General features: G+C 49.6%; 1 protein-coding gene and 1 pseudogene across 2 annotated transcripts in view; one reads left to right on the forward strand and one right to left on the reverse strand.

Annotated features, from left to right (window-relative positions):
- NEURL1B (neuralized E3 ubiquitin protein ligase 1B) overlaps window positions 1-20566 on the forward strand; it is a 34950-nt gene extending 14384 nt beyond the window's left edge. For both annotated transcript variants that reach the window (XM_058723450.1, XM_058723453.1), the window contains exons 2-5: window positions 3676-4221; window positions 16147-16866; window positions 18958-19083; window positions 19473-20566. In XM_058723450.1, the coding sequence (XP_058579433.1) occupies window positions 3676-4221; window positions 16147-16866; window positions 18958-19083; window positions 19473-19717 (1637 nt within the window). In that variant the 3' untranslated portion in view covers window positions 19718-20566. The remainder of the gene's footprint in view (window positions 1-3675; window positions 4222-16146; window positions 16867-18957; window positions 19084-19472) is intronic.
- Window positions 9671-11941, reverse strand: LOC131489090 (cleavage and polyadenylation specificity factor subunit 5-like; annotated as a pseudogene).
- Window positions 20567-26458: the final 5892 nt, after the last annotated feature.

Below are 26458 nucleotides of genomic sequence, written 5' to 3' on the forward strand. Positions count from 1 at the left end.
TAAAAGCGGACGTTGGTGTACAATTTGGAGATTGCTTATTACTGTTCTTTCACCTTAAGCATTTTCTATTTGCATAAATAACACATCCTCTTTAGACACTTTTTCAGTCTGGTCTTTCTGCCTCACGTCAGGGCGCTGGCCTCTGAGGGGGTAGAAACAGTGTTTATCCCTCACTCCCCGAAGGAAGCTGGATCACTTAATCGAGCCTGAACGAGTCTGTAAACTCCGCTGGTCACTTGGCTAGATTTTGTCCTAACATATAGTTGGTTTTACAGGAAACTTCCCCTTGTGTGTCTCCCCAGTCAGCGTTCATTTCAACCGCCAGGCCACTCTGACTGATTATCTATGTAAGGATTCCCAAGCTGTTTTGCAAAGAAACTCTCGGATTGAGAGACAAGGCTGGGAAAACAACAGCGATGGCAGGGGAGAGAAAAATAATCACATAACAGTGGCTTGTGGTCTTTGGTGCTCAGAAGGGCTTTTGATCTGTGGTCCTATTTAATGTTTCCTGGAGTGTTTGCCAGCTGTGGGGACCTTGGGGAGAATTCGGCCTGTGGGCACTGGAGGAAGCTGCAACCCAGAGAAGCTGAGCGGCTCGCACAAGGCTACGGCATGCATGGAGGATGCAGGCTCTGTGGTCCCTGAGCTGCCTCTCCTGACGGTTTACACCTGGTACTTCCCTTACTTATCTCATTTTTGTCTTCCAAAAAGCTCTCCAGTGGGCCCTTGCTCTTATCCTTGTGGTTCTGGAGACGACCCACAGTGTGGCTCTGGGTTCACCCTCCTCACTGCCTTGGGGGCCCCTCCCTGGCAGGCCGTGCTGGCCTGCTCTGCCGAAAGCCCTTCGTGGCTCCCCTTCCTTCAGGTCTCCCTTTCCTTCATGTCTCATTCAAGGTTACGGAGGAACTCCTATCAATCAAGGAAGTTTGGGCTGCAAATATGAGAAACCAAGCCAACCCGGCTTATAAGCAAAAGAGGGCTCTCCTTATCCTCCTCGGGTGGAAGTAACCGTGACATTGTCTCCTTTATCAGAGGTGGCCTGCCCAAACCCCTACTGAACTTCAACTTGGCAGGCCCCTCTCCCTCTTTGGGCCCATTTCCCCACCCGTGAAATGGGCTTCTCAGAGATGATTTCTGAGGTCTGCTCTAGCTCTAACATAATAGAGGCAACAGTTGGCATTTATCAGGCGCCTGGTAAGTGTCAGGCCTCTGTTGAGCATGGGGGGGAAATCAAAGATGAAATGGAAAAGCCCCCGCCCTCCAGGATCCAGCCCTGGTGTCTTCCTCTCCCTCCTTACCACCTCTCCGCCTCCCCTTTAAGTATCCATTATTTGTCTTATTTATTGCATATATTTTATACACCCAAGGCAAGTATATTGAATGTGTCTCATTAAAACCTCGAAACTCCAAATCTCTAGGACCAGAATCTGACCCCTTGTCACCACCTTTACAGGTCCTCCCCACCTCCCCATGTCAGCCATCATCATCTCTGCCTGGAATAATCCAGTAGCCTTTGTCCTCCCCAGCTTCCTTGCCTGCCCCTCGAGCAGTCCCCTCTCCACACAACAGCCTAGCAGTCTCACCTCTCTGCTCTAAACCTCCAGTAATGTCCCTCTCCCTCGGAGTAAATTAGTTAAGGAAGAAACAAGCAGCAACCATGGGGTCTCCTCCCCACCTGCCACCCCCTCGCGGCTCCAGCTCTGCTCTCATTTGCTTCCACCTCCCCATCCCAGCTGGCTTCCTTGCTGTTTCTCAGCCACGCCAGCACATTCCCACCTCAGGGTCTTTGCACTCGTCGTTACCCCTGCCTGGAGCGCTCTTCCTGCCTGGAACGAGATACCCTCGTGGCTCACTCCCTTCGCCTCGACTCAGAAGTCACTCATCAAAGAGGCCCTCCGTGGAAGTGCTAATGCTTCGTTCTTCCCTGCTTCTTTGACTACGTTTTTCTCTGTAATGCATCCCACCAGGTAGAGTAGGTTTTCCTTGTTGCCTAACTTTGCTTCCCACCCCCCCCCCCCCGCCCCCGGAATGCCCATTCCATCAGAGTGGGAGCCTCATCCCCCATGGTAACGGGTTGTATTTCCAGTGCCTAGCATATACGAGGTGCTCACTGAACATTTGTTGAGTGAACGAATGATTTAAGTCCCTTAAGTTTTTTTTTTTTTTTTTTTTTTTCTTATGCAGGACCTTGGCTTCATTTCTTATACTTTCTTCTGTGGATCTGTGGCTTCTGTTTGGAGGGGGGGCCTCCAGCTTCCCAGCATGGCTGTCTACCTCCGTGACTGGGCGTCCCTCCCCACAGGCTTGGGGAGGGGAGCCACGGCTTGCCTGCCTCATCATCGCCTCTCCCTCTTCATTTTCCCCAGTCCTCACTCCCACTAGGCTCAACATTAATGAAAGCCCAGCGACGTGCCCAGAGCACAGTGAACCCTGTGGGTGGGTGTGGGACGACTAGTCCCTGCAGTGGATTCTCGTTCCCCAGAATGGCTGTTCTTCTCCCACGTCTACAGGCCATTGTGTGCTAGGGGTTGCCTGCAATTTATAAGCACTTGCCATGAAAATTGTACTCAGCTGCTGTTGTGAATGAGAAGCAGAGACTCGTGCAGTAATTACCCACCCCACCATCTCCCAGGCTTCCAGAGCCTCGCAGGAACTGCCCCTGGGATGGAGGACAGGTGGGAGGGATGAAGCTCCCACCTCAATACTAAGCCACCTGGGTCTGTGGCCAGCAACCAGCTCCTTTGAAAAGAGACCTTCCCAAGATTCTCCAGGTCCCCTGGGCAAAATTCCCTTAGAGATGAATCTTGAAAGGTGCATGTTCTAGAAAAGCTAACCTTGTTTATAAAGAATGCCTTCATTTTCTGTGGGTAAATGGGAGGGGAAGTCACAGCATCCTGGCTTGGGTTTCCTTTGGAACCTCAGTATTCTGATCATATTATCACACTGTGCCAGGCAGTATTCTAGGAACTTCATCCTCATGACCTTTTAGCAGCTGTGTGGGTTAAACAATGTTCCCATTTTACAGGCAAGGAAACAGGCTAAAGAAGTGACAAGATCTAGTGCATGTCACACAGCCAGGAAGTGCTTAGAGAGCTGGGATTCCAGGCTGCACTCTATATTGCCTTTTATTCTATTGTCAGGGGAATGATCCCAAGACTGCCTTCTTTCTATTGCCTTTTCTGCCTTGCTTTTGAACAAAATTTGCACAGAGAAAATCAGCCAGACCCCCACTACTCCCCTAAGAACCCAAGGCCCCAGTTGCCTTTGGAAGGACTCTACAGCCCAAAAGTGGCCCTTGGAGGAAGCTTCTAGATTTGGAGATTTGATAGGGACAGAGAAGTCACTTGACCCCAGCCTGGTTGTTGTGACAAATTCATTGGTGTTGGCCCTACTGGGAATGAAACAGCTCTGAAAAGGTTTTCACCACACACACACACACACACACACACACACACACACACACACACTAAGCCTCAGTTTGCTCATCTGTGGAGTGGGTATTGTGACATTGTGTGATAGTCATAGGTAGGCTGGCGGTAGCTGGAACCTTCCCAAAGTTTATCAATTACCAGTCTAATGAAGATAGACTTTAAAATGGCAATGATTATTAAAAGTCGAATTGGGGCCGTGAAAGTTCTGAGAGGCCCTAACCCTGCTGCCTGTCTCTTCCCGCAGACCCGAGCCCGCCGGCACGCCTCCTGGCCACCCGCCCATGCTGTGGCCCAGGGCCGGAACGGCGCCCGGTCCTAGGCGAAGCGCCGCGCTTCCACGCGCAGGCCAAGGGCAAGAACGTGCGACTAGATGGCCACTCGCGGCGGGCCACCCGGCGTAACAGCTTCTGCAACGGCGTCACGTTCACGCAGCGGCCCATCCGACTGTACGAGCAGGTGCGGCTGCGCCTGGTGGCAGTGCGCCCGGGTTGGAGCGGTGCACTGCGCTTTGGCTTCACGGCGCACGACCCGTCGCTCATGAGCGCCCAGGACATCCCCAAGTACGCCTGCCCCGACCTTGTCACGCGACCTGGCTACTGGGCCAAGGCGCTGCCCGAGAACCTGGCGCTGCGTGACACCGTGCTGGCCTACTGGGCAGACCGTCACGGCCGCGTGTTCTACAGCGTCAACGACGGTGAGCCGGTGCTCTTCCACTGTGGCGTGGCCGTGGGCGGCCCGCTCTGGGCGCTCATCGACGTCTATGGCATCACGGATGAGGTGCAGCTCCTCGGTAGGTCACGATCTGGACCAAGCAGTAGTTCTGTGTGCATGGATGTGTATTTCTTTCATACTCACAAACAGGAAGGGCTTACTTTGCCAAGCCTTGTTCTAAGCAGTTGACGCATTTTCACTCATTTTTTTAATTTTTATTTTTTTTACCACAACCCACCATCCTCATTTTACATATGGGAAAACTGAGGCACGGAGAGGTTAAATAACTTGAGTTGCAAAGCCAGGACTGGAACCCACACGGGTTGGGTCCAGAGTCCATGTCCTGGCCCAGGTTCATTCAGACCCCTTCATTAGGTACTTGCGCATTTATTCTTTTTTTTTTTTTTTTTTTACCCATTCCTTTGCTAATTCCTTCTCTCCCTGTTCATTTGCTCACTCAGTCATTCACTCACTTATGCATGTGTTTGCTCACTCACTCATGCATTCAGTCATTAACACATCCACTTACTCAGCAATCAAATTTATGGCCCAGTCCTCGCACATCTACAGTGTCCACTGCCAGGGGCTCAAGGTCCACCCGGGAGGCAGGCAGACAAGATAGGCTAGGCCTGACTCTAACAGAGGAGGCAGCCACTAATGCTGAAATCTGGTGGTGAGAATTCCTGGGCGTAGAAACCCTTACCTTGAAACTTTTTTTTTTTCTTTTAAAATGATTTAAAAGTCACATAATGTCAAAGTAACCATTTTAAAGTTTACAGTTCAGTGGCATTTAGTTGGTAACCATCACCTCTAGTTCCAAAACATTTTCATCACCCCAAAGGAGACCCATATCCTCATTCTCCCCTACCTCCAGCCCCTGGAGACCACTGACCTGCTATTTGTGACCTCAGCTCTTGAACTCACAGGTTACATGTGAGCCAGCCCAGCCTGGATTTCTGGGGCAGTAAAGGGAGATCAGTTTGCTCAGAGAATCTGGACGTAGCCCTATGTGTCATTTACTTGCAGGGAATACACAGATCTCAAGTTTGAGTTTTGAGAGACTTATACACCTGCCCATAACCCAAGAAAGTTCCCCTCTTTTGGAAGCAGCCTGTGTTCTGATTTTTTACCACAGATTAGTTGCACTTATTCTGGAACTTCATATAAATGGAATCATACAGTATATATGCATTTCTGCCTGGCTTCTTCATCAAAGCACAGTATTTTTGAGAATCATCTATGTTGTTGCCATGTAAATCAGTAGTTTGTTCCTTTTTAAGTGCTGAGTAGTATTCTGTGGTATAGATGTACCCTGGTTGGTATATCTGAATGTCTGGGCTGTTTCTGGGTTTTCTGCCTTGCACCTTGAAGGAACGAACACTCCAGCCCGGGCTCCTTGGCCACCACTGCCATCCATACCACCACTGGGCAAGGAGGGAAAATGCATGCATCCCGGCTGTGCCCTCCTTCCAAAGAAGGAAGGAAGGCAGCAGAACTTCTGAGGATAGGGTTGAGGGGTACCTGGGTGGCTCAGTTGGTTGTGTCCGACCATTGATTTCAGCTCAGGTCATGATCTCATGGTTCATGAGATGAAGCCCCACATCGGGCTCTGCTGATAGCAAGGAGTCTGCTTGGGATTCTCTCTCTCTGCTCTTCACCTGCTTGTGTGTGCATGAGTGCTCTTTCTCTCTCTCAAAATAAATAAATAACCTTAAAGGAAAAAAAAAAAAAAAAAGAGGAGAGGGTTGGGAGTCACACAGACCTCTGTTTTATACCTGGCTCTCAACTTGCCAGCTGTGTGGGCTTGGCCAAGTAACTGAACCTCTATGTACCTCAGTTTCATCCATAAAATGGGTTCATGGTAGCACCACCTCATGGCATTGTTGGCAGGGTGACACGATATATGAAAGGGATACAGCTCAGTGCCTGGCACATAGAAGACACTTAAGAAATAACATCTAAGAAATCAGAATCTCTGCCCATTTGCATGTAGGAGGAAGCACATGTCTGAATTCCATGCTTAGGCAGACCAGACTATGAATAGCTAACCACCCTGTAAGCTGGGACCTTACTTGGGCATTTTAACCATATTCCCCCACACTCTTTTCCATGGAAGGTTCTGCATTTCACCTCCAGGAGACGTAGATTTCTAAAGCCTCCTAGATCTCCTGTCACTCTTTTTTGGAGTTCTTTATTCCTACAGAGCAGAGAAACAATCACTCCTCATTCACCTGCTCCCTCACATAGCCCATGTATTGAGGTAACAGTCAAGAAATCACAGTCACCCAATAACCAATGCAAATGGCTTGGGGTTTTTTGAAAATACAAACTGGAAGCAGCCTTTGGTGACTTAGTGAATCTGAATAAACCTGTGAGGAGTCATGGACTCTTCCCCCATTCGCCTAGCAAACTTTTATTGAGCCCCTCCAATGCCTCAAGCCCCATGGAGGAAAAGGAGAGAGCCCCCCTGGAACACTGGTATAGTGTGGCAGACGTGAGTCAGTTTCCTTATCTTCAGGTAGGGCCTGAGATGTGCTGGTTGATAGGAAGCACCTGTAGTACAGGTGCCCCAGGACCAGGTTCACAAGTGAGATTCAAAGGAATTCCATCTCTGAGTGATAGGAGTCCAGGTGGATTTCATGTCTTTATACCTCTATGAGTTACCTTTAAAAATATATATATACGTGTGTGAAGAGCTTATGGTGCTTTTACAATCAGAAAGGGAAATAAAGTTCTTTTTCTTTCGGAAGGTTATAGGAGATAATGGGGAAGTTTCTGGCATGTGATCAAGGCTGAATGTTTCCTTCCCAGGGGAAGAGCAAATTGACATTGGGTACATCTGGGTAAAGGGATTATGGGTGATTCCCTCCCCCCCCCCCACCAAAGTTACCAATGATTCATGATCAGAAAAAAAAAGTTATAATGAAAATAAGCTAAGCTTTCATGATTTTTTATGGCTTGAGCTCAGGCAACAGGTACCCTACTGTTGCCAGCATGAGGAAAGGCAACATGAGAACCACAGAAATTCCACCATAAATGGGATCTCCCTCTCCCAATTCTTGGGTGAACTGGGCTTTCTAATGGTGGTGTCTAAGGTAACAAGTAGATAAACACAAGGGAGCCAGTGTTTGTGTAATCCAGAACTCTCTGATTTCCTTTTCCTCACAAGGAATAAGGAGGTGACACAGTTCCTTTAGAGACTGTCAGCTGTAAAACTCCAGAATAGAGATCCCCTCACCCCTCCCTCACAAGATTGAAAACCAACAAATGAAAGTGTCATTGAGTAAGGTTGTCAAATTGAGCAAATAAAAATACAGGACACCTCATTACATTTGAATTTCAGAACAATAATTTTTTAGTGCAAGTATGTCCCGTGCAATATTTGGGATATACTTAAAAAAGAATGTTTTTCTGAAATTTGAATGTCCCTGGGCATCCTGTATTTTATCTGGCAGCCCTCATCTGAGAAGCATCCTCCCGGTCTTGTGAGGTAGGAGGACCCTTTATTTGCCCTGGAACTTGACCTAAAGTGAAGTCTGAGAAATAAAAACCTTCATAGGCTTCACATAGTTCTCTTACTTGATGGAATTATGTTCCTAGCCCAGCTTCTTCCTGCAAGGATGGGGTGGGGAGCAGGGAGGGTCCAACTGCAGCAGAGAAAAGCTACATCTATGTGACCAGACCCTGGTGTGCCTACTCTCGACATTCTCTTTCCTCAAGACAGGGTGATTTAGTCCTTTTAGATAAAGAATTCAGGACTCAGAGAAGGGAAGTGACTTGCCTAAAATAACCAAGCTTGTGAGTAGCAGAGCCAGGATTAGAACCCAGGTGCATCCATCTCTGTGGTTCAGGGGTTCTCAGCTGTGGCTGCACATGGTGATCACCAGGGGCACTCTGAAAACCCCACCTATCAGCGTGCACCAGACCAGTTCAATCAGAACCTGTGGGAGTGGCCCCCAGGCATCTAGATTTCTTAAGGCTCTGGTTGTGATCACGAGAGTCCCCTTTGCACTGGTGCCTATTCCTCTTCCCGGCTGGGTGCCAAGCTGAGTTCTTGAGACGTGCCAGTTCAAGGCATGGTGTCATCACTGGACCACGAAAGCCCCTTCTCGTTTCTTTTCTGCTTCATGCCCAGCTGCCATTCTATACTCCCGTTCACCCCATCCCCTGCCCAGATAGGCACCACTCTGGTGTTCAGTATAAGCCCTTGGATGTATCTTTAAAAAATATGTATAGTTTCATATGTATATATGGATGGGACTGTACTAAGAATCTTACTCTTTTTTTTTTTTCCACTTGCCCCATTTTCAGATTTATCTGTGCTGCTGTGTATCTGTCTGGTCCCTTGTTCCCTAGCAGCTTCCACACTGATGGACTAGGTGCCACCAGTTACCCGCATCCCTCCCCACCCCCAAGCAAACTACACTGCAGTGCCTTCTCCCACAGGGCTGCATTGTGGCCCTAGCATTTACCAAAATTCCCCGGGGGACAGACCAGGATGGCCTTGCTGGACCTGGAGCAGTCCCATCCTGAGAACCTGTGATTTCTCTACTCCTCCGAGCCAAAGAGAAGGGGCTGAGCCCAGGCAAGTGACTTTCTGTTGAATTTAGTAGTTCTTAGACCCATGAGAGGAAGGTTTGGCCAGGTTTCCCCCTCCCTTCCCTGGCTCCTCTGAGAAGCTCTTTCCTGGAGCTCTGGAATTAGGCCCCATGCTGTCCTGAGGCAGCTCTGTCCCTCTTTTAGACACCTCAGTAGTGGTCACTGTCACAGCCCCTTTGTCCTTCCTCTGCCCATTGGTGGAAGGCTGTGGCAGACCAAATAAGCAACACCAGTCTAAAGCCATGGCATTGAAGGCTGTGTTGTCAGAAACCTTAGTTGTAATGGCAAAAACCGGTTCAATCTTGCTTAAGGAAAACAAGATGTCTCATGACTGAAAATGCAGGGGAACACCTGCCTGTAAGCCTGGCTTGATGCAGGAACCCAATGAACAGCACCTGAAATACTGACCTGCCTTTATTTCTTACCCTCCTATCATTTTTGTTAGCATCATTCTCAGCTGAGCTCTCCTTTGGGGACTGGAGGGGGGGGGGGCAGGACACCAGCAGCTTCAGTACCATGTCCCACCATATTAATAAATCCAGCAGGAGAGCTGCTCTCTCACAAGGTCTAGCTAAAGTTCAAGGTTTAGACTCCTTGCTCTCCATTGCCAGAAGGATGGGATAGAGTGGCCAAGGCCTCCTTCTCAAGGTAATCTGTGGAAGTGGGAGGTGGGTGTGAGGCAGTTCCCTCAGAAGAAAAGCTGGATGCTGGAACCAGAAAAGGGGTCAGATGCCATGCAACCAGAAACAACAGCTCTGTATAGGCCTTGTAGGGGAGTAATTTACCCTTGAAAGCCTTGAGCCCCGTCTGCCAGCTTTGCCTGGGTGTTATCTTCCAGTCCTCATAAGAACACCATGAGGCAGGAAATAGCATCACCCCCCATTTGCAGATCAGCACGGATGGATAATTTGGCCAATGCCACCTAACAGTTGGTGGTACTAGAGTTGGTGTTTATTGTGTATTAGTGTTATGAACAAAGTGTTTGACAAGGACTTGCATTTATGGATCCAGATGCAGGGCCTAGAGATCAACTGTACCACCCCATGCTTCAAGTGAGGAAACTGAGGCCTAGAGAGAGGCAGGGACTTGCCTAAGGTCACCCAGCTGATAAGTGGTCATGATAGGGAAGGGGGTTGGGCTCAAGACCCTGGGAGTTGCCTCAGCACGGGACCTGTGAGCACCCCACATCATGCAGAGGGGGAATGGCTGCAGGTGGCTACATCCAGAGCCTCACTGGGGAACAGCACAAAGTAATTGGCTTTTACAGTTAATATTTTCTTTCCAAACAGTCCAGGCCAGCACCCACCTCCCTGCCCCAATAGTAAGGCATTTGCCTGGCAAGGTGGCCTGAAGGATTGTCCTTTCCGAGTCTGGGGTGAGATCTTCAGTCTGTAGCCACTGGCATATCCTATTAGGGACTCCTGAAAGTCTACTCTGTGCCAGGCACAGTGCCAAGCACACTGTTATACCACAGATCTACCATTAACTTTCCCCACAGGCCTATGAGACAGGGGTGAGGGTCCTTACATTGCAGATGGAAACTGAGGTCACATCCAGGACTGGCCAGGCTCCAACAGGTCTGTCTCTCCTGGTTCAGTCTTCTTTGCTTGGAAAAGCATGAGTTCAGTGGCCCACACACCTGGCATTCACACCCTTTTTTGTTAAACCCCAACACCCCTGCCTTGCTGCCTGCCCTCCTGTGGCCAAGACTGAAAGAGCTCTGCTCCTGTATCCTCCTGCCTGTTTGGGGACATTGCTCCTATCATTTGTCCCTTTCTCCAGCCTCACTTTCTCTCTCGCCACAGGATTATTCCCATGAGCACACAAAAGAGGTCCAGTAGTTTCCATTAAAAACAAAACAAAACAAAAAAACGCCCTTGACACTCTCTTCCACCAGCTACTTTCTCATTGCTCTTCAGAGCAAAATTTTCTTAAAAATATCTATATGCCACCCTCTCCACTTCCCTCTTCAGCTCATCCGAGTGATCTGTATTTAATTTTAAAAGTTTAGGGTGAAATTTAAAATGCAAATAGAGGTCCACTTTCTTTAATGTACAAAGTATGAGTAGAACCAGTAGTAAATTATACATTTGTTTACACCATTTACATATATACGTATGGTCAGATATAATATAGTTTTCCACATTAACTTTACTATTCAAACAATAGAAAGTGGGTAGCAATTTAGGAAGTATGAAAGGGATAAACCTCAGAAAGACTTTTATACCATGTTTATTCTACGCTGTGTATGGCTGTGTGCTCACTTCTCCACTGCACAGAATTCAGTTGTGTATAAAACTGAACCCAATCAGAAGCTGAAGGAGACAAGAAATGATGGGTCGATAGCCTGATGCACTGTCATACAATTCAGACGATGGTACAGCTACCAGCTTGTAATTTTTAGGCACTGCAAACAAGGCTTTCTCTTGAAGTTGAACCAAAACCAACTTAGGTTCTGCAGGCTCTAATAGGTACAGGAAAAAAGTCGATGCTGAGGAGGTTCAAAATTTGGTCTCTACCGGTTACCAATGCAGTCAGCAATCACCCAATCTGGCAGGACTCCATCTTGATGACCAGTATCTCTGTCAGCATTTTAGTCCTTCAATGTCATCTTCTGGGTTAAGTTCACCACCAGACACTTTGAAGAAGGTTGCTCCCAACTGTAACAGTGGCAAGTGGGGTGGCTGGTGCTCAGGTACCACCTCACAACAATTTTATCCAATTCCTCCCTCATGCACTGAAATCTGGCTGCTACCAAGCTGTCCTCACCATTTCACCACACTTCAGCCTGCAAGCTCTCTGACGGCTCCACGCTGCCAGATCCGCAGCTCAGCCCCGTCCTCTTTCCCGGCCTTTCACTTTCAGCACAGGTGATCTCTCCCAGCCTCTCACCTGCTTGTGCCTCCTGGCTTCACAAGCCCCCAGTTTTACTCCTGCCTCCCTGGCTGCTCCTCCTTGGCTTCCTTTCTGGCTCTTTCCTTGCTTGTCTCCATATGCTGAGAGCCCCAGGGTTCTATCATCAGCTTTCTTCTCCATCATGTAATACAACACGCATGTAGAAAAGTGTACAGAACGTCTGTGGAGTTTAACAAACCATCCTAAAGCAAGACCATTTCTCCACCTACCCTCTTTCTCCAATGATCCGAGCCCATCACTGGGGCCTTGAATCCCGTCTTTAGGCTGCTGGTGCCCAGGTCCATATTCCCAGCCCTGACGCCTCCCCTGAAGTCCGGACTTCCTTCTGCCTACTCACATCTCCTCCTGGCATCCAAAAGGCATCCCACACTGAACACATTCAGGCAGCCATCCCCACTGTCAGTGAAGGGCACCACCCACTCGGTTGATTGGTCCAAAACCTCATGAGTCATCCTTGATTCCTCTTTTCCTTGCCCTGCATCCATTCTGTCAGCATGTCCTGGCTCTTCTGCCTCTAGTGCATGTCCTGAATCAGTCCTTTGGAGACAATGAAGTGACTGATGGATGGTTCCTTCTGTCTCTGACTCTTCTAGCCTTCCTTCATTTTCGTCTTCACACAAAGATGGGGTTTCTCTTGGGACATAAATTCTGCTTTACGTCCAGCCCCAGACATATTTGACCTGAGAGAGCTAGGGAAAGAAAAGAAAGGCAAGAACCCAGCTTTGTCCCAGGTCCAGGGAGAGTGGGAGGTTGGGGAGCCAATCCGAGTCACCCCAGTCTCCCTGTGCCTGGCCTGGGACTGCTGCTCCGTAGATGTTTGGGGAAGGGGCAGAACAGTTGGACTCTTCCCCTCGGGGGTCACATTAGGCCCCCTGGGGACTGCAACTCCAAGAGCCACTTGTCCTGAGGCTGAGTCCACATGCTGGCAGCTCAAAGAGCTAAACAAGGACAGCTGAACTTTGGAAGCAGTACTGCTAGTGGTCGTGGGGTCTGGTTTTGGAGTCACGTAGCCTGAGCGGGAATCTCATTATTGGGATCACCCCTGGCTGTGTGACCTTGACTAATTCACTCCACCTCTCAGAGCCTCCCACTGTGAAAAGTGCCCATCTTATAGAGCTGTGTGGGATAATGGGGAGGATTGATGAGGATAATGCATGGAGTTGCATCTGGTAGATTGTGTCTCAAAAAAAATGGCTGTGTATATTTTCATCAGGCCCGGAGAGCGGGTCACAGGTTAGAAATCTTGATAAGCTCCCTTGGTGGCCTTTAGATATCGTGGCATTTCTGCCTGTCACCAGCTGGTTCTCCACAGAGAATCTCTTGAGAGATGGATTGTCAAGTGTCAGGCCTAGGCCAGCACTGTGCTATCTTGGGACTGTCTCACTCAGAGACGCCTGGTGGGGACAAAGCTCCTTGCATACAGTGAGGAGACCCAACCTTTTCTGAAGGGCTGCTGTGTGCCAGGTACCAGGCTGAATGCTGTCACGTATGTTGTCACCCCAGCCTCACAGACTAAGCTTTCACCTCAGAGATGCTGTTCCTTCACACAATCTATTCCTTCTGTCTGCAATGGCTACACCCCACTTCCTAAGCACCACTTCCTTGGCCTTCAGGCCTTCACTCCATCGTCACCGTCAGGGAGGCCTGTTCTGACCCTTTCTCAGGCCTCACTTCTGATCAAGTCCACCTTTTACACAGTCTCAAAGAACCCCAGTTCTGACACTCCCTGGTTGCATGACGTGGGGTAGCGCACTCTGCATCTCAGAGTCTGAGTTTCCCCCACTGAAACATGCCCATTTTACAGAGCCATGGAGGACAGTGGCTCTTAGTAGCATTCATCACAGTTTGTACTTACACGGTTTCGTGCCTAAAGTCTGCCTCTCCCACTGGACTAGCAGCTCCACCGGCACAGGAGCCATGCCTGCTTCTTCACTGCTCTTCACTCAGTGCCCAGCACAGCATCTGGCACATGTCAAGTACTCTATACATTTTGATCAAAAAATGTTGAAGAAATAATGATAATAATTAACATGTTTTGAGCACTTACTTTGTGCCATGTTCTGTGCTACACCCTTTATTTAAAAAAATTTTTTTAAATGTTTATTCATTTTTTTGAGACACAGACTGAGGGTACAAGCAGGAGAGAGGCAGAGAGAGAATGAAACACAGAGTCCGAAGCAGGCTCCAGGCTCTGAGCTGGCAGCACAGAGCCCAACCCAGGGCTCGAACCCACAAACGGTGAGATCATGACCTGAGCTGAAGTCGGCTGCTTAACCGACTGAGCCACCCAGGCACCCCTGTGCTACACTCCTTATAAAAGCATCTGCTTTAATCTCTGTAACAACAGAGACCAGGATTAATCCATTTTAAAATGAAGAAGCTGAGGCTCTGAGAGGTTGTGACTTACCTCAAGTCACATAGCCAGGAAAGGCTGAAGCCGGGACTTGAACCATCTCCACAGGCCATGGTCTTAATCATACTGCACTGAAGGATGGGCTCCTATGTGGAGCTGTCAGGGGCAAGGAGGAGGAGCACTGGAGTGGAGGACGAAGCAAACACTGGCAAGGACACAGGCCCAGGGCCTGCCACAGCCAATGCCTTTAGGCTTAGCCTAGCAGGATGGGTGGGGCAGAGTCCTGGGAAAGCGTATCACATCCCACACCCAGAGGCTCTTGCCAGAAGTTGACGTCTACACCAGAAACATCCACTATCTAAAATACCTTTTCAAAAAAATACTTTAGATTTTCACACATGCCTTTGTTTTACTGATTACAAAACCAATACATGTTCATTAGAGAAAAATGAAAAATCTAAAAACTTTATAAAAAGCAAATTTCCATCCAGAGATAACCAGCATCAGATTGTTATGTATATGCTTTCTGTACTTTTTCTATGCACCCTATACATACATTTCCCACACAGTTAGAATCAAATAATATATTCACTTTCAGATCTTCTTTTGTTCACTTAATGTTATATAATGGGTGTTTTGCCACATTAATAATTGAAAACGATTTTTTAAAATATAGGTTTTCTGGTGATAAGACTTTGTGGTATACATATTTATCGTAGAAGTATCAGTTAACACACCAGTAGGCTACACAGACAGGTCTATGAACCATGGTCTGAACTTGGATGGCTAGTTTATAAAACCTGTAGATTTTTACAGGTGGGGTAGGGAGTAACATAACAGATTCTCACTAGGGGCTATGGCATGCTTTTTGAAAAATCATCTTCATTATTATGACTTAATTTTATATTTGGAAAACTAAAGAGAAAGAAATCCTTTTTTCCATGATATAAACTACAGAATGGTAACATTTAACAAATCTTAGCCAGAGGGGGCTGGTTAGAGAAGTTTGAAAAACACTTTTTCTTGCTTTACCTATTATGGTTAATGAGAATATTTTTCTAAATATGAAGTTCTAAAACAAGAACTTCACAATACTTTAATGACTCTTTCTTCTCCTGATTTGTTATTCAGAGTGGTCATCAGTGTCTTTCAGAGACCTCATTCATTCATTTATTCATCCAATAAACAGTGAAGGTTCTTTGCCCAGCAATCTGCTAAGCCCTGACAACGTGTTGGTGGACAGGCAAGGGCTCCCATTCTAGTTGGGGAGACAATCAACAAGTAATTTACCAAAGTATAAAGACCTGTATTACCTAAATGAAACACTACTTTTGTTCCTTTTACTTAACTATATAATATGTAGTATCGTGAACATTTTTCCCTATCACTAAAAATTATTCAAAAATATTTTCAGGACTTGGACTTAAAACTCTTAAGTTTTCTGTCCTATAAAATGAGGCCATCTCTTACACATTCCATGTTTGTGCACCACCTAGGCATTGGGCTCCGCGCTGCCTTCTTTCAGAGTCAGCATGTGCTGAAGAGCCAGGGTTCTTGTTGTGGCTTTGCCACAGTTGCTGTGTGACCCCTGGTCACATTCCTTAACCCCTCTGTGCCTCACCTCCCTTCTTTGCTAGATGGCTGGTAATAACGGAACATACCTCACAGGCTGTATGAGGACTGAGATAACACATGAAAGGAGCTTAAAGTAGCACCTGTCACAAAAGGCCACAAATAAAGAGCAAAAGCATTCACTTTTTCTTGGAGCTTATGTTCTACTTGGGGAGGCCGACAATACAGGGTTTTCAGATTTTCCAAAACGTGAAAACCTCTGGAATGCGGCAAGGAAGGAGGGAGGAATAAAAAAGAGCGAAGAAGGGAGGGAGAAAAAAGGGAGGAGGAAAGAATGGAAAAACGGAGGAAGGGCTGTATCTGCCCATCCCAAAGTCAAAAGGGTTATGCTTAATCAGATTCCGTGCACCTGTGGTTCTTAAGTCAGTACACACGTGAACTAGAAAAGTGAGGGGCTGTGCGGGAGGGGGGGGGGGAAGGGGACCGAGGCTTGTGGGCGGCGTGGGGGGGAGACTCCCCGCTGACTGCCCGCACCCTCACCGCCCCCCTTCCGCCCCGGCGCAGAGAGCGCATTCGCCGACACGCTGACGCCCGCGCGCCTCAGCCAGGCCCGCTTCAGCGCCTGCCTGCCGCCCAGCAGCCACGACGCCGCCAACTTCGACAACAACGAGCTCGAGAACAACCAAGTGGTGGCCAAGCTGGGCCACCTGGCGCTGGGCCGCGCCCCGGGCCCGCCGCCCGCCGACGCCTCGGCCGCCGCCATCCCGTGCGGGCCCCGCGAGCGCCCGCGGCCCGCGTCGTCGCCGGCGCTGCTCGAGGCTGACCTGCGCTTCCACGCGACGCGCGGACCCGACGTGAGCCTGTCCGCCGACCGCAAAGTGGCCTGCGCCCCGCGGCCCGACGGCGGCCGCACGCTCGTCTTCTCCGAGCGCCCGCTGCGACCCGGCGAGAGCCTCTTCGTGGAGGTGGGCCGCCCGGGGCTGGCGGCGCCCGGCGCGGTAGCCTTCGGCATCACGTCGTGCGACCCGGGCGGACTCCGGCCCGCCGAGCTGCCGGCCGACCCCGACGCGCTGCTCGACCGAAAGGAGTACTGGGTCGTGGCGCGCGCCGGGCCCGTACCGAACGGCGGCGACGCACTCAGCTTCACGCTGCGGCCCGGCGGCGACGTGCTCCTGGGCGTCAACGGGCGCCCGCGCGGCCGCCTGCTGTGCGTCGACACCACGCAGGCGCTCTGGGCCTTCTTCGCCGTGCGCGGCGGCGCCGCGGGCCAGCTGCGCCTCCTCGGTGAGTTTCCCGACCGACCGCGCGTGCGCGGGGTTTTCCCGGGAGCGCGAGGGTACCGCTGGGCAGCTCTAGCCACCGCAGGAGCCCAGACTGGAGCGCGCATTAGCGCCCTCCTGCCTCCACCTAGTTTCTTGATTCAGTAGGGCGGCCCCGAAATGCGGTTCTGACAGTGCGCCAGGGCTGTCCATGTGGCTGCCCTCCCCGCCCCCCCCGGCCCCAGTCCCCACTCTGCCCCCAACGACCTAAGTTCCCGCTGGGGTCAGGGCCTGGAAGGCTTTGTGCAGTCGGTAAATGACCGGTACAATTTTTATTTCTGTTGTTCTATATTTGTTTTTTACCTATGTAATGCATATTAAGTGTAGGAGAAAAAGTGAATACAACACTGCCCACAGAAAATGGAATGGAGGCTTGAGCCATCTTATTTTAAAATGATTCTTGCCTTCATTCATGCCACAAATGGACACCGAGCACCCTCCAGCTGTGGGCCAGGCCCTGGGCTCCAGGATGGGGCATGGCAGAGGACAGGACGCAGGCCATACATAGGAGGAGCTTAGAGACACAGCTGAATGGAGAGCTGCACTGTGTGACGTCTGCCACCGCTGAGTGGCTTTTCTCCCACTTGGTGAAACGGGTGGTGGCCAAGGGAAGGTTCCCAGAGAGCACAGCTCCGTTTTCATGATTCAAGAAGTAGGTCCAAAGGGTACAGAAACGGTGAACATTTCGTGTCATCTCGTTCAGTTTTACACTCCTGATGCTTCTATGAAACCAATATCATTATCCCATCTCCAGATAAGAAAATTGAAGCACAAAGAGATTAACTGACTCTCCCAGGCACATAGTTGGTCAGCCATGAAGATGTTGGGCAAATCACAGACCCTCTCTGAGCCTCGATTTCCTTCTGTGTAGGGAGGGAGTAGTTACCTGCATCCTGGCATTGTCATGAGGATGAAATGACGAGTTGTATATAATGCTTTCAGCAGGTGCCTGCCACCTACAGCATGTTTAATAAGTTGTATTAACAATGACTGCTGTTTGCAGGAAGAGGAAGAACGAGGAAACAGTGGTCATCATTTGTTGGTTTAAGGGATGACCATAGTCATCATTTACCCTGAGATGAGTTTGCCTAAGTTCCCACTGGGGCTTTGGCAAGAACTAAGCCTAGAGTCAGTCTTTCTTGCCCTCCTCCCCAGCACCCCCAGAGGAACCAGGATGAGCCCCTGAGTGGTCAGGAAGAGAAGGTAGAATGGAGGCAACTGCTTTTGGAGGCCAGGGATTTGCCCTCCTGATTTCTACCTGACAGCAGCCCCAGCACTGCATTATCTGTCCATTCATCCTCAGGGTAAGGGAAGGAACATCTGTCTCACCTAAAAAATAACCCATTATTATCTGAATAATAGCTATTGCATTCAATAGCTGTGAATGCAAGGAAGAAAACCCATTTGTGTCGAACACTACTAGGCAGAAATCTTGTAGTTGCAAGTGACAAAACCCCAATGTGCCCTGTACCAGAAGGGAAATGTATGGTTACACATACCTCAAAAGTCTGGGAATGTATTGGATGGATTCAGGAACAGCCGGATGTAGGTGTTGAAAGCATGTAATCGGGATCCCATCCCAAAGCTCACTTTCCTCTCTTGGCTTCACTCTCAGGCAGGCTCTCTACAGTGCCAGGCTTACCTCCCAATGGGTGGGCGCCTTCCTTCCCAATACCTGTAGTGTTTTAGTGAAGGCCTCTTTGACCTTAGTTGGGTTAGGTAGCCTTAACTGAACCATCACTGAGACGCAGGGGTGGAAGATCTTATTGGCCTGGCCTGAATCATGTGAGTGAGGGTGAAGTAAGTGCTTCAAAATAAAATCCTGGTACTGTTTCTGAAATAGACAGGAATGGAGGCTGGGCAGGCAAAGAACAGATGTCCACCACACATGTATGATTCCATTAGTCCTTAGCAGAACCCTGGGAGGTAACTCTTATCCCCCCATTAGACAGATGGGGAAGGTAAGGTGCAAGAGTGAGGAGCCGGGGACTAGCAGAACAGGGCTCACCCCCCCACCACACACACACTGCCCCTGATGGAGTCTCTTTGGTCTCAGGCACCCTGCAGTCCAGCCCTGCGACCACGTCTCCATCAGGGTCCCTCAGCGGCTCCCAGGATGATAGTGATTCTGATATGGCCTTCAGTGTCAACCAGTCCTCCTCAGCATCTGAGTCATCCCTGGGTAAGGAGGTATAAGCCCTAGAGGGGGTAGGGGCTGGCAGCCGGCCCGGCTCCTTCAGCTGGGCCAGAGCCTTCTTGAGGCTAAGCAAGGATGGCCACCTTTCCCCCTCCTCTTCCTTGCATCCTCTCCTGTCTCAGCTGTACATTCACCTGGAGAGAGGAGAAATCGAGCTCTGGTATCCCAAAGGCTAATGATGGGGCTTGCTTCCTGGGGGAAGGAAGGAAGGAAGGAATGGGAACAAAGCCCAGAAGAAAAACCCCAAATTGGTGTCTCACAAAATTGTTTCCCCACAAGTTCGGCCATATAAGCGCTGCCTTCCTGGGGTTACCCCAGCAGAGCCCACCTGAAAACCACATTATTGAGGTCTGTCTTGTTCTCCCTTTCTACAGTGACGGCACCCAGCTCCCCGCTGAGCCCCCCAGTGTCTCCCGTGTTCTCCCCACCAGAGCCGGCAGGCAGCAAGAATGGCGAATGCACAGTGTGCTTTGACGGTGAAGTGGACACAGTCATCTACACGTGTGGACATATGTGCCTATGCCACAGCTGCGGCCTGCGGCTCAAGAGGCAGGCCCGGGCCTGCTGTCCCATCTGCCGGAGGCCCATCAAGGATGTCATTAAGATCTACAGGCCGTAGCCTGGCCTGCCAGTGGGCCTTGGCCAGAGCAAGGTCACCTTTCTGAAGGCCCCTGGGCCAGGCAACCACCATGGCCGCCAAGGAATCCAAGGGCAGTGGCCATCCCGTCTGCCACTCTCCAATAGTGGGCAAGGCGTGACAGTCATGGAGATGAGGCCCTGGGGGTCTGAGCCCAGGCAAGGGCTGCTTCTGGCTCAAAAGTGCTTTGCCCCCAAAAAGGCCGTCCCAAGAGCAAGCTCAGGAACTGCCTAGCAGACCACCCTGTCCCTCGGTGACCTCTCAGCTGGGAAGCAGCATTCTCTGTGCAATGCTTTTTGCTGGGGTTGGGCTGAGTGTGTGTGAGAGAGGGTGAGGGGAGGGAGTGGACAGAGAAGAGAGGGAATGTGTGAGAGAATGAGTGAGAGAGAACGCGTAGGTATTTATCCAGGGATCCTGGCTTTAGGAGGTTATTTAACACTAAGGAATGTGCAATCCAGAGCCCAGACAGTAGCGTGACTAGAAATTGTTCACTTTCTGGGGCTGTCACGTCAGCTGGTTTTGAATGTATGAAGCCTGCACCTAAACAGAACTCCCTTGGATGGTATAGAAAAGGGACACTCAGATTTTCTAAAGGAAGGCAAAAATAGCTCATTGTTTACAGCTCCAAAGCAGCAACGCCTAGGGGGGAAGGTGGGTGAAGAACATAAAAGAACAATTTGCTTTTTTAGTTTCTTCCTCAGTCCTGGAGGGGAGTTTTGATGGGTGCTACGGCCCACTAAGAGCTCCGGGTGGTGTCATCCCCAGAAGCCTTTTCACCCTCTTCACCCCCTTCACCCCGGACAGCCTAATAATAAGCACAGTGCACCTTGACTTGGTCCCTAGATGCTTTTCACCTGGTCCACCCCTTGCTGTCACCAAGGAGAAGACAAGCAGCAGGTTCTCTTTGCCTGGGGGAGGGAAAGAATCCTGGAGGCAGAGGACTCACCTGGAATTGGAAAGGCCACTCCATCTCCCAGACAGCTCTCCACATTTCCTGCTGTGACTCCCCGGGCCTGGCATTCACCAGCAGCTGTTGGCATCACCAGGGCAACCTGCTGGTGAAGTGGGAGGAGGAAAAGACTTGCAACCGGTTCTGACTCTCAGCTTCTCTTTTGCTGCTGATTACTAAGATGTTAATTGACCATTAAGATGTTAACTAATAGCTTAGATATTGAAATGCTGACATCGAGACTCTTCCCCCTTCCCAGGACTCTTTGCAGGCATTTCCCCTGTCCCCCACCCTCCTCACCCTGCCTAGGCCCATCTCTGCAGACTCCCAGACCATCTCTGGGCTGATGGGCCGGCCCGGGCCGTCTCTTCCCTTTTTGTCCCCAGTTCTGGGCCCAACCTCTGCCCGGTCTCGTGCTGTATCTTTTAGGAAGCCCCTGGGCATCTCTGATTCTCAGTTACCGATCCGTCCAAGATGAAGCCCAGTACCTGCCCACTGCAGAACCCCTGGGAGGCCCAGTATAACATGTAAAAAGTCCAAGACACCCTGCAAAGAATGGGTATCATTTTTATGACAATTCCTAATCTGTTCATCTGCTGAACAGATGATGGCTGGGAAAGAACATCCAGAGAGTTTTTGCATTCATATGACACATGTTTGCTGGGCCTCTGGGGACCCAGAGCCCACCCCAGTTGGGCCCTTGTCAAATCAAATCCTATAAGCCCAGGTGGTCTCCGTGATGCTCTAGGTCTTGGGCCCCCTGCTTCTCTGCCCGGAAGTGGTCATAGTGTTCTGACTTGGTCTCAACTTGAGAACACCCACTCTTACTCCTGCAAGAACCCCTAATTGGTTATCTTCCCCTAGTGAGTCTGGGAAACATGCCCACATTTTACTTTTGTGATGAAAGTTTTGGGGGAGCTACTGGAACCCCAGAGTTTGCCAGTGTAAGAGCTGGGGAGACTAGGCAGCACTCAATGCCCAGCTGAATTTGGCCTTCAGGAGCCTTCCATTTCCCCCATGGGTGATGTGGGCACAGGCCATGTGGGAGAGGACTCATGACCTCCCCTACGGGACTGGTTCTCCAGGCAGCAGTGCCCCTGACTGGATTGAGCCATTCACAAGCTCTGGTGGTCTCAGAAGCTAGCAGGAGGCAGCTTGCCATGGGCACTGGGATCTTTGGAACATGCAGTGCAGTCGGAACAGGGTTCACTGCAGACTGAACTGCACTGATCACTGGGATAACTGGAGGCTGGAGTGCTGTGGGCACGGGTTTCACTTGAGGCTGCAAAGCCGCGGGCACTGGCTTTACAGGCCTTTCCTGACTATCTCCCCTGGGTTCCAGCCAGGGTCATGTACAGCCACCGTCAGGAAACCAGTGACCGAGGGCCTGGACCTGAGGTGGAGCAGGCCATGCTCCTGGTGACCTGTTACCTGGAACAAAAGGAGAGCTAGTGGCCTGTTTAACTTGCTCTGCAGCTGCTATAAATAGACTCCCTGTTTCCAAGAGGAATTAAGGGGGTGTTTATCTTCTAAAAACCAGACATTTCCTGATGCTCTAAACTGTTTTATTCAGTGCTATAAAGGAACTAGCTGCTCACATGGCCCTCACATGGCAGAAGAAAGAGGAAAGGGAACCCCACTTTTTTCTTTCACATCATTATGTGCCTTGGCATTGGGCTAGCGAGGCATCTTCATGCGCTAATTCTGTGAGGCAGGTCTTGTTACCCCATTGAGGCGTATCGAAAACACCACTGTTTATAAAATACACCATTTTATGTACTGCTAAGGGGAAAAAAAAAAAAAGGCTGCCAATTCTAACTGCAAGATGTCACAGCTATACAATTCATTCTAATCAGAGACTTGAAATGTGGAAAAACCGTGCAACTTAGGACTGATGAAACGCGGGGTTATGCCCACCTGATGGGTAAGGGAGCCAAGGCCCTATGAATGAAGTGACTTAGGATCAAACTCACTAGGTGGCGGGGCTGGGACTCAAACATAGGAGTATCTGGTGCTGACTCCCACACTCTCCACTGCCTGGCCCCAGCCCCAGAAAGCTTGAGACTGCCTTGAGTTTTCTTTTTTGAAACTTCTCTGGGCAGTTCCTGGGGAGAGCCCGGGCACCCGCACCTGTATGGAGAGTTCCAGCTCTAGGCTGTGGTCCCTCTGCCACCCATACTCTGGAAGGACACATGTCCTTCCTTTCAGGCTCATCTTCCCACTGCCCACCTTTTGCTGGCAGAGCTGAGCTCCGTGAGGTCCCGAGTCCAACCTGAAGGCCTCCTTTTGTTACACAGGAGCGCACACATGAGGCAGCTTGGGGGAGCAAACGAGCGCCTTGTTCCGCCACCTTCCTGGGCCTCAGCACCACCACCCCCTCAAGCAGGGATTCCAGGGGTAAGAAGGGGGAGACCAGAAGACACTCCTTTGTTGTGGTCTTGTGCCTATTTTGAGCCATCAGAGAAGCTGGGCCATTTCCAAGTCAAAACAACCTCCTTTTTCTAGTCCATTCCCAGAACTGGGAGTCTTCTGGGATTTAGCCTCACAGGGCAGCTGCTCCCCTAAGTGCAGCAACACTTTGCTCAACACCCACTCATCAGCATGGCCTCTTCTGGACACAGTGTTGGGAATTGGGACTAAAGACAAAGCCTGCAGGAAGCAGATTGTCCAGAGCAGGAGATGGACAGATGTGTAAACTTTTATTTGATCCCTCTGGTGTTGGGGCCTATACTAGCACGCAGTAGGTACTCATTAAAGGTTACTGAAGGAATCAGAAATCAAGTTATGAGTGCTCAGGGGGTTGGTAAAACATCACACACACACACACACACAGTCATTCAACAAACATCTGCTGAGTGCCTACGAGGTGTGGGGTGCTGGGAATGAAGAGCTGAGAGGATAGCCCTAGCTCTACCTTCAGAAGGAGAGGCATTAACAGGATAATAAGACACTGGGGACACAATCCTTTGGGGTTTCTTGGCCATTCTGTTGCCTTTGGGGATTTATCCTGGTGAGTGCCCACGACTGCTCTCCTGACGCAGAGCCTCCTGCATGCTTCCAGAAGCCTCCTCCGCATTAGAAATGCCAGGCACCTTGCAGTCAGTGAGCTGCCGCCAAAATGGCCTTGGGCAGAACCCTCAAAGGTTCCACTGCTTGATGATTACCTTCAAGTCCCACCAGGGAGACATGTGGGGAGAGGCCTACCTGCTCCTTTCAGGCGGGACGGGATGCTGGAATCAATCCCCGAGTCCCCAGACAACCCCGTCAGTTCCAGTTGAGAATGGGCTTGCACAAAATCTTGGAGAATGAGAGGCAATAACCTCCCCCTGCTCGATCCCATCTCTGCCCCTGTTTTGGCAGAGGGACGCCCGCTCAGGAACACGTGGCCTCCTGGCATTTCTCAGTATTTAACTGTGTGTCTTTTCCAAGCCCTAATGAAATGACTTGTACAACAATCTGTCTGTGCCTTATGAAAGTGTCTGTGCACTTTTTATCCTTTTTAAAAGCAACGTTAAAAAGTGGGCAAGGGACTAGCATACATGGTAGTGTTCTAGAAATATGTGCTAATCACTTAAACCCTTCTGCATTATGTTTTTGATGTAGGAGTGATAAAGTATACGTCTCTCATCCCATCCCCCCACTACCTGTGTACAGACCTTTTTAAAAATGTCTCTTATTCTTATTTTTCTGATTCAATACTGTGACTTCTCCAATACAATCTAATCTTTGGGAATCTGTAATAAAGGTTTTAAAACTTGGGGGTGTGGTTGGGAAAGGGTTTGCACTGGTCCTGTGTGTTGTGCTTTGCCTGTTGTGTGTTTTGGTTTTTGTCTATTTTTATCTGTTTTATATTAACATAATTTTTCTGTTTAAAAAACAAATACAACTTTGGCTTGTTAAAAAAGAAAGTTTCTTCAGTACTCAATTTTAAAAATCACAACTGCACATACCGTTGGGGAGTGAAGGTGAGGGATACAAAGCATTGCCAACCTTGAGGAAACATCTTGCACAACGCCCATAGAGTCCTGAAAATGTTTGATCCTTTTGCCACCTAATTTTGTGAAAATATCACAAGGAAAGAATTCTAATCAAGGATAAGCTCTGTATGTAAAGATACTCATTGCAGCAGTATTTATAATGATAAAAAATTACATAAGCCACCCTAACTTCCAACAGCCAGAGTGAACTCACCAGAACTCTTGGTTGCAAGTGACAGAACCCAAACTCGAACTGGTTTAAAGGGATTAAAAAGCTCAGCTAACTCAAAAGTCCAGTATCATGAACCCAAGAACCCAATTCAGGTACAACTGGATCCAGAATCTAAAACCTGCCGGAGCAGGTCTCTCCCCCTTCTCGCTCTGCCCTCCAGAGCCACTCTCAGGCAGGCTCTCTACGCAGCTAGCCACAGCGCAGACGCAGTCCCTATCCTCCCCTGCGTGGGCCCACCTGGATCACGTGTCCCTTCCTGAGCCAATCACAGAGGCCAGGGAAATACAGCGGTCTGATTGGCCACCTAGGACATGCGCTCAACTCCCTAGCTGCTACCCTAGAACTGAATTGGGAATCGCAGTCTCTGTGGGAAATTTGCACAGTGAGGACTGAGTGTGGGGCAGGCAGGAACAACCCAGCTTTTCTCTGAGAAACGTTGAATGAACCATGATATACATGTGGATCCAGTTACTAGTATACATGTGCAGCTAGACAGCCTCGTCCTCACCATGACATTGGGCAAGACACTTAAGGTCTCTGTGCCTCAGTTTCCTTATCTGCAAAGCAAGAATAAGAAGAGCTCCTGATTTGAGGATGGGTGTGAGCTATTGAGATCACGCTGGTGATATGCTAGGCACAGCATCTGGCACTCGGCAAGGAGTTTATAACACGGGAACGTGTTATGTCAAAATATGGTGGGAAAATCAAGATATAAAGTTGTGCATACACTCTGATCTCATGGAATTAAAAACAACGACCAACAGCCCCCAAACCTGACCGTGCATTGGAATGACCAACAGGAAAGAAGCAAAATCTCCAGGGGGGCTGTGTCTGGATAATGGTATTATTTGACTTTCCCCCACCGGGTTTTCTAAATTCTCTCTAACGACGAATTATGACTTTTAATTTAAACTTGTTACCCGGAAAAATTATCTCCCTTCTCTGCAAAAACCGATGAAAACAGCTAGCCCTTGCTGGAATTCTTCAGGAATTCCCAGGCTGATTGTCTGGAGTTTGAGATCCAAATTTAGTCACAGTGGAGATAAAGGCCTGCAAGCTTCCAGTGGAGGCCAGGCCAGGCTGACCAGTTTGTTTGGGCTTCCTCCAGGCGGGGCTGCAGGGCCCAGATTTCTGGAGGTGGAGCCTTGCAGTGATATCAGGATTGGGGCATGTGGGGGGGGGGGGGGGGGGAGGGGGGGAAGGGGGAGGGAGAAGGTGGAGCTGCCCAGACCTGCTTTTCCCGGCTTGCCAAAACAGCCTGGGTTGGTGACACTGAGTTTTGGGAGCAATGGGGTAAGAGAAATTAAGTTGCATTTATGAAGCAGAAGAAACCAGGATGTTCGTACTTCTCTCAATGAATCTTCACAACAATGTCAGTCTCCTCTCATTTTATAGGTGAGGGAACCAGGGTCCCTCCAAGGTGAAAGAAGGATTGGACCCTAGGTGGGCCCATTCCAGAGCTAAGGCAAAATGTGCCTCTGAAAGATCTCACCCATTTCTACTAGTCCAGGGGACATTTTCATAGGTGCCATCAAGATTTCTTTTTAATAAAGGGGGGGAAAGGC

This window comes from Neofelis nebulosa, chromosome 1 (genome assembly GCF_028018385.1).
Source record: "Neofelis nebulosa isolate mNeoNeb1 chromosome 1, mNeoNeb1.pri, whole genome shotgun sequence".
Taxonomy (NCBI): domain Eukaryota; kingdom Metazoa; phylum Chordata; class Mammalia; order Carnivora; family Felidae; genus Neofelis; species Neofelis nebulosa.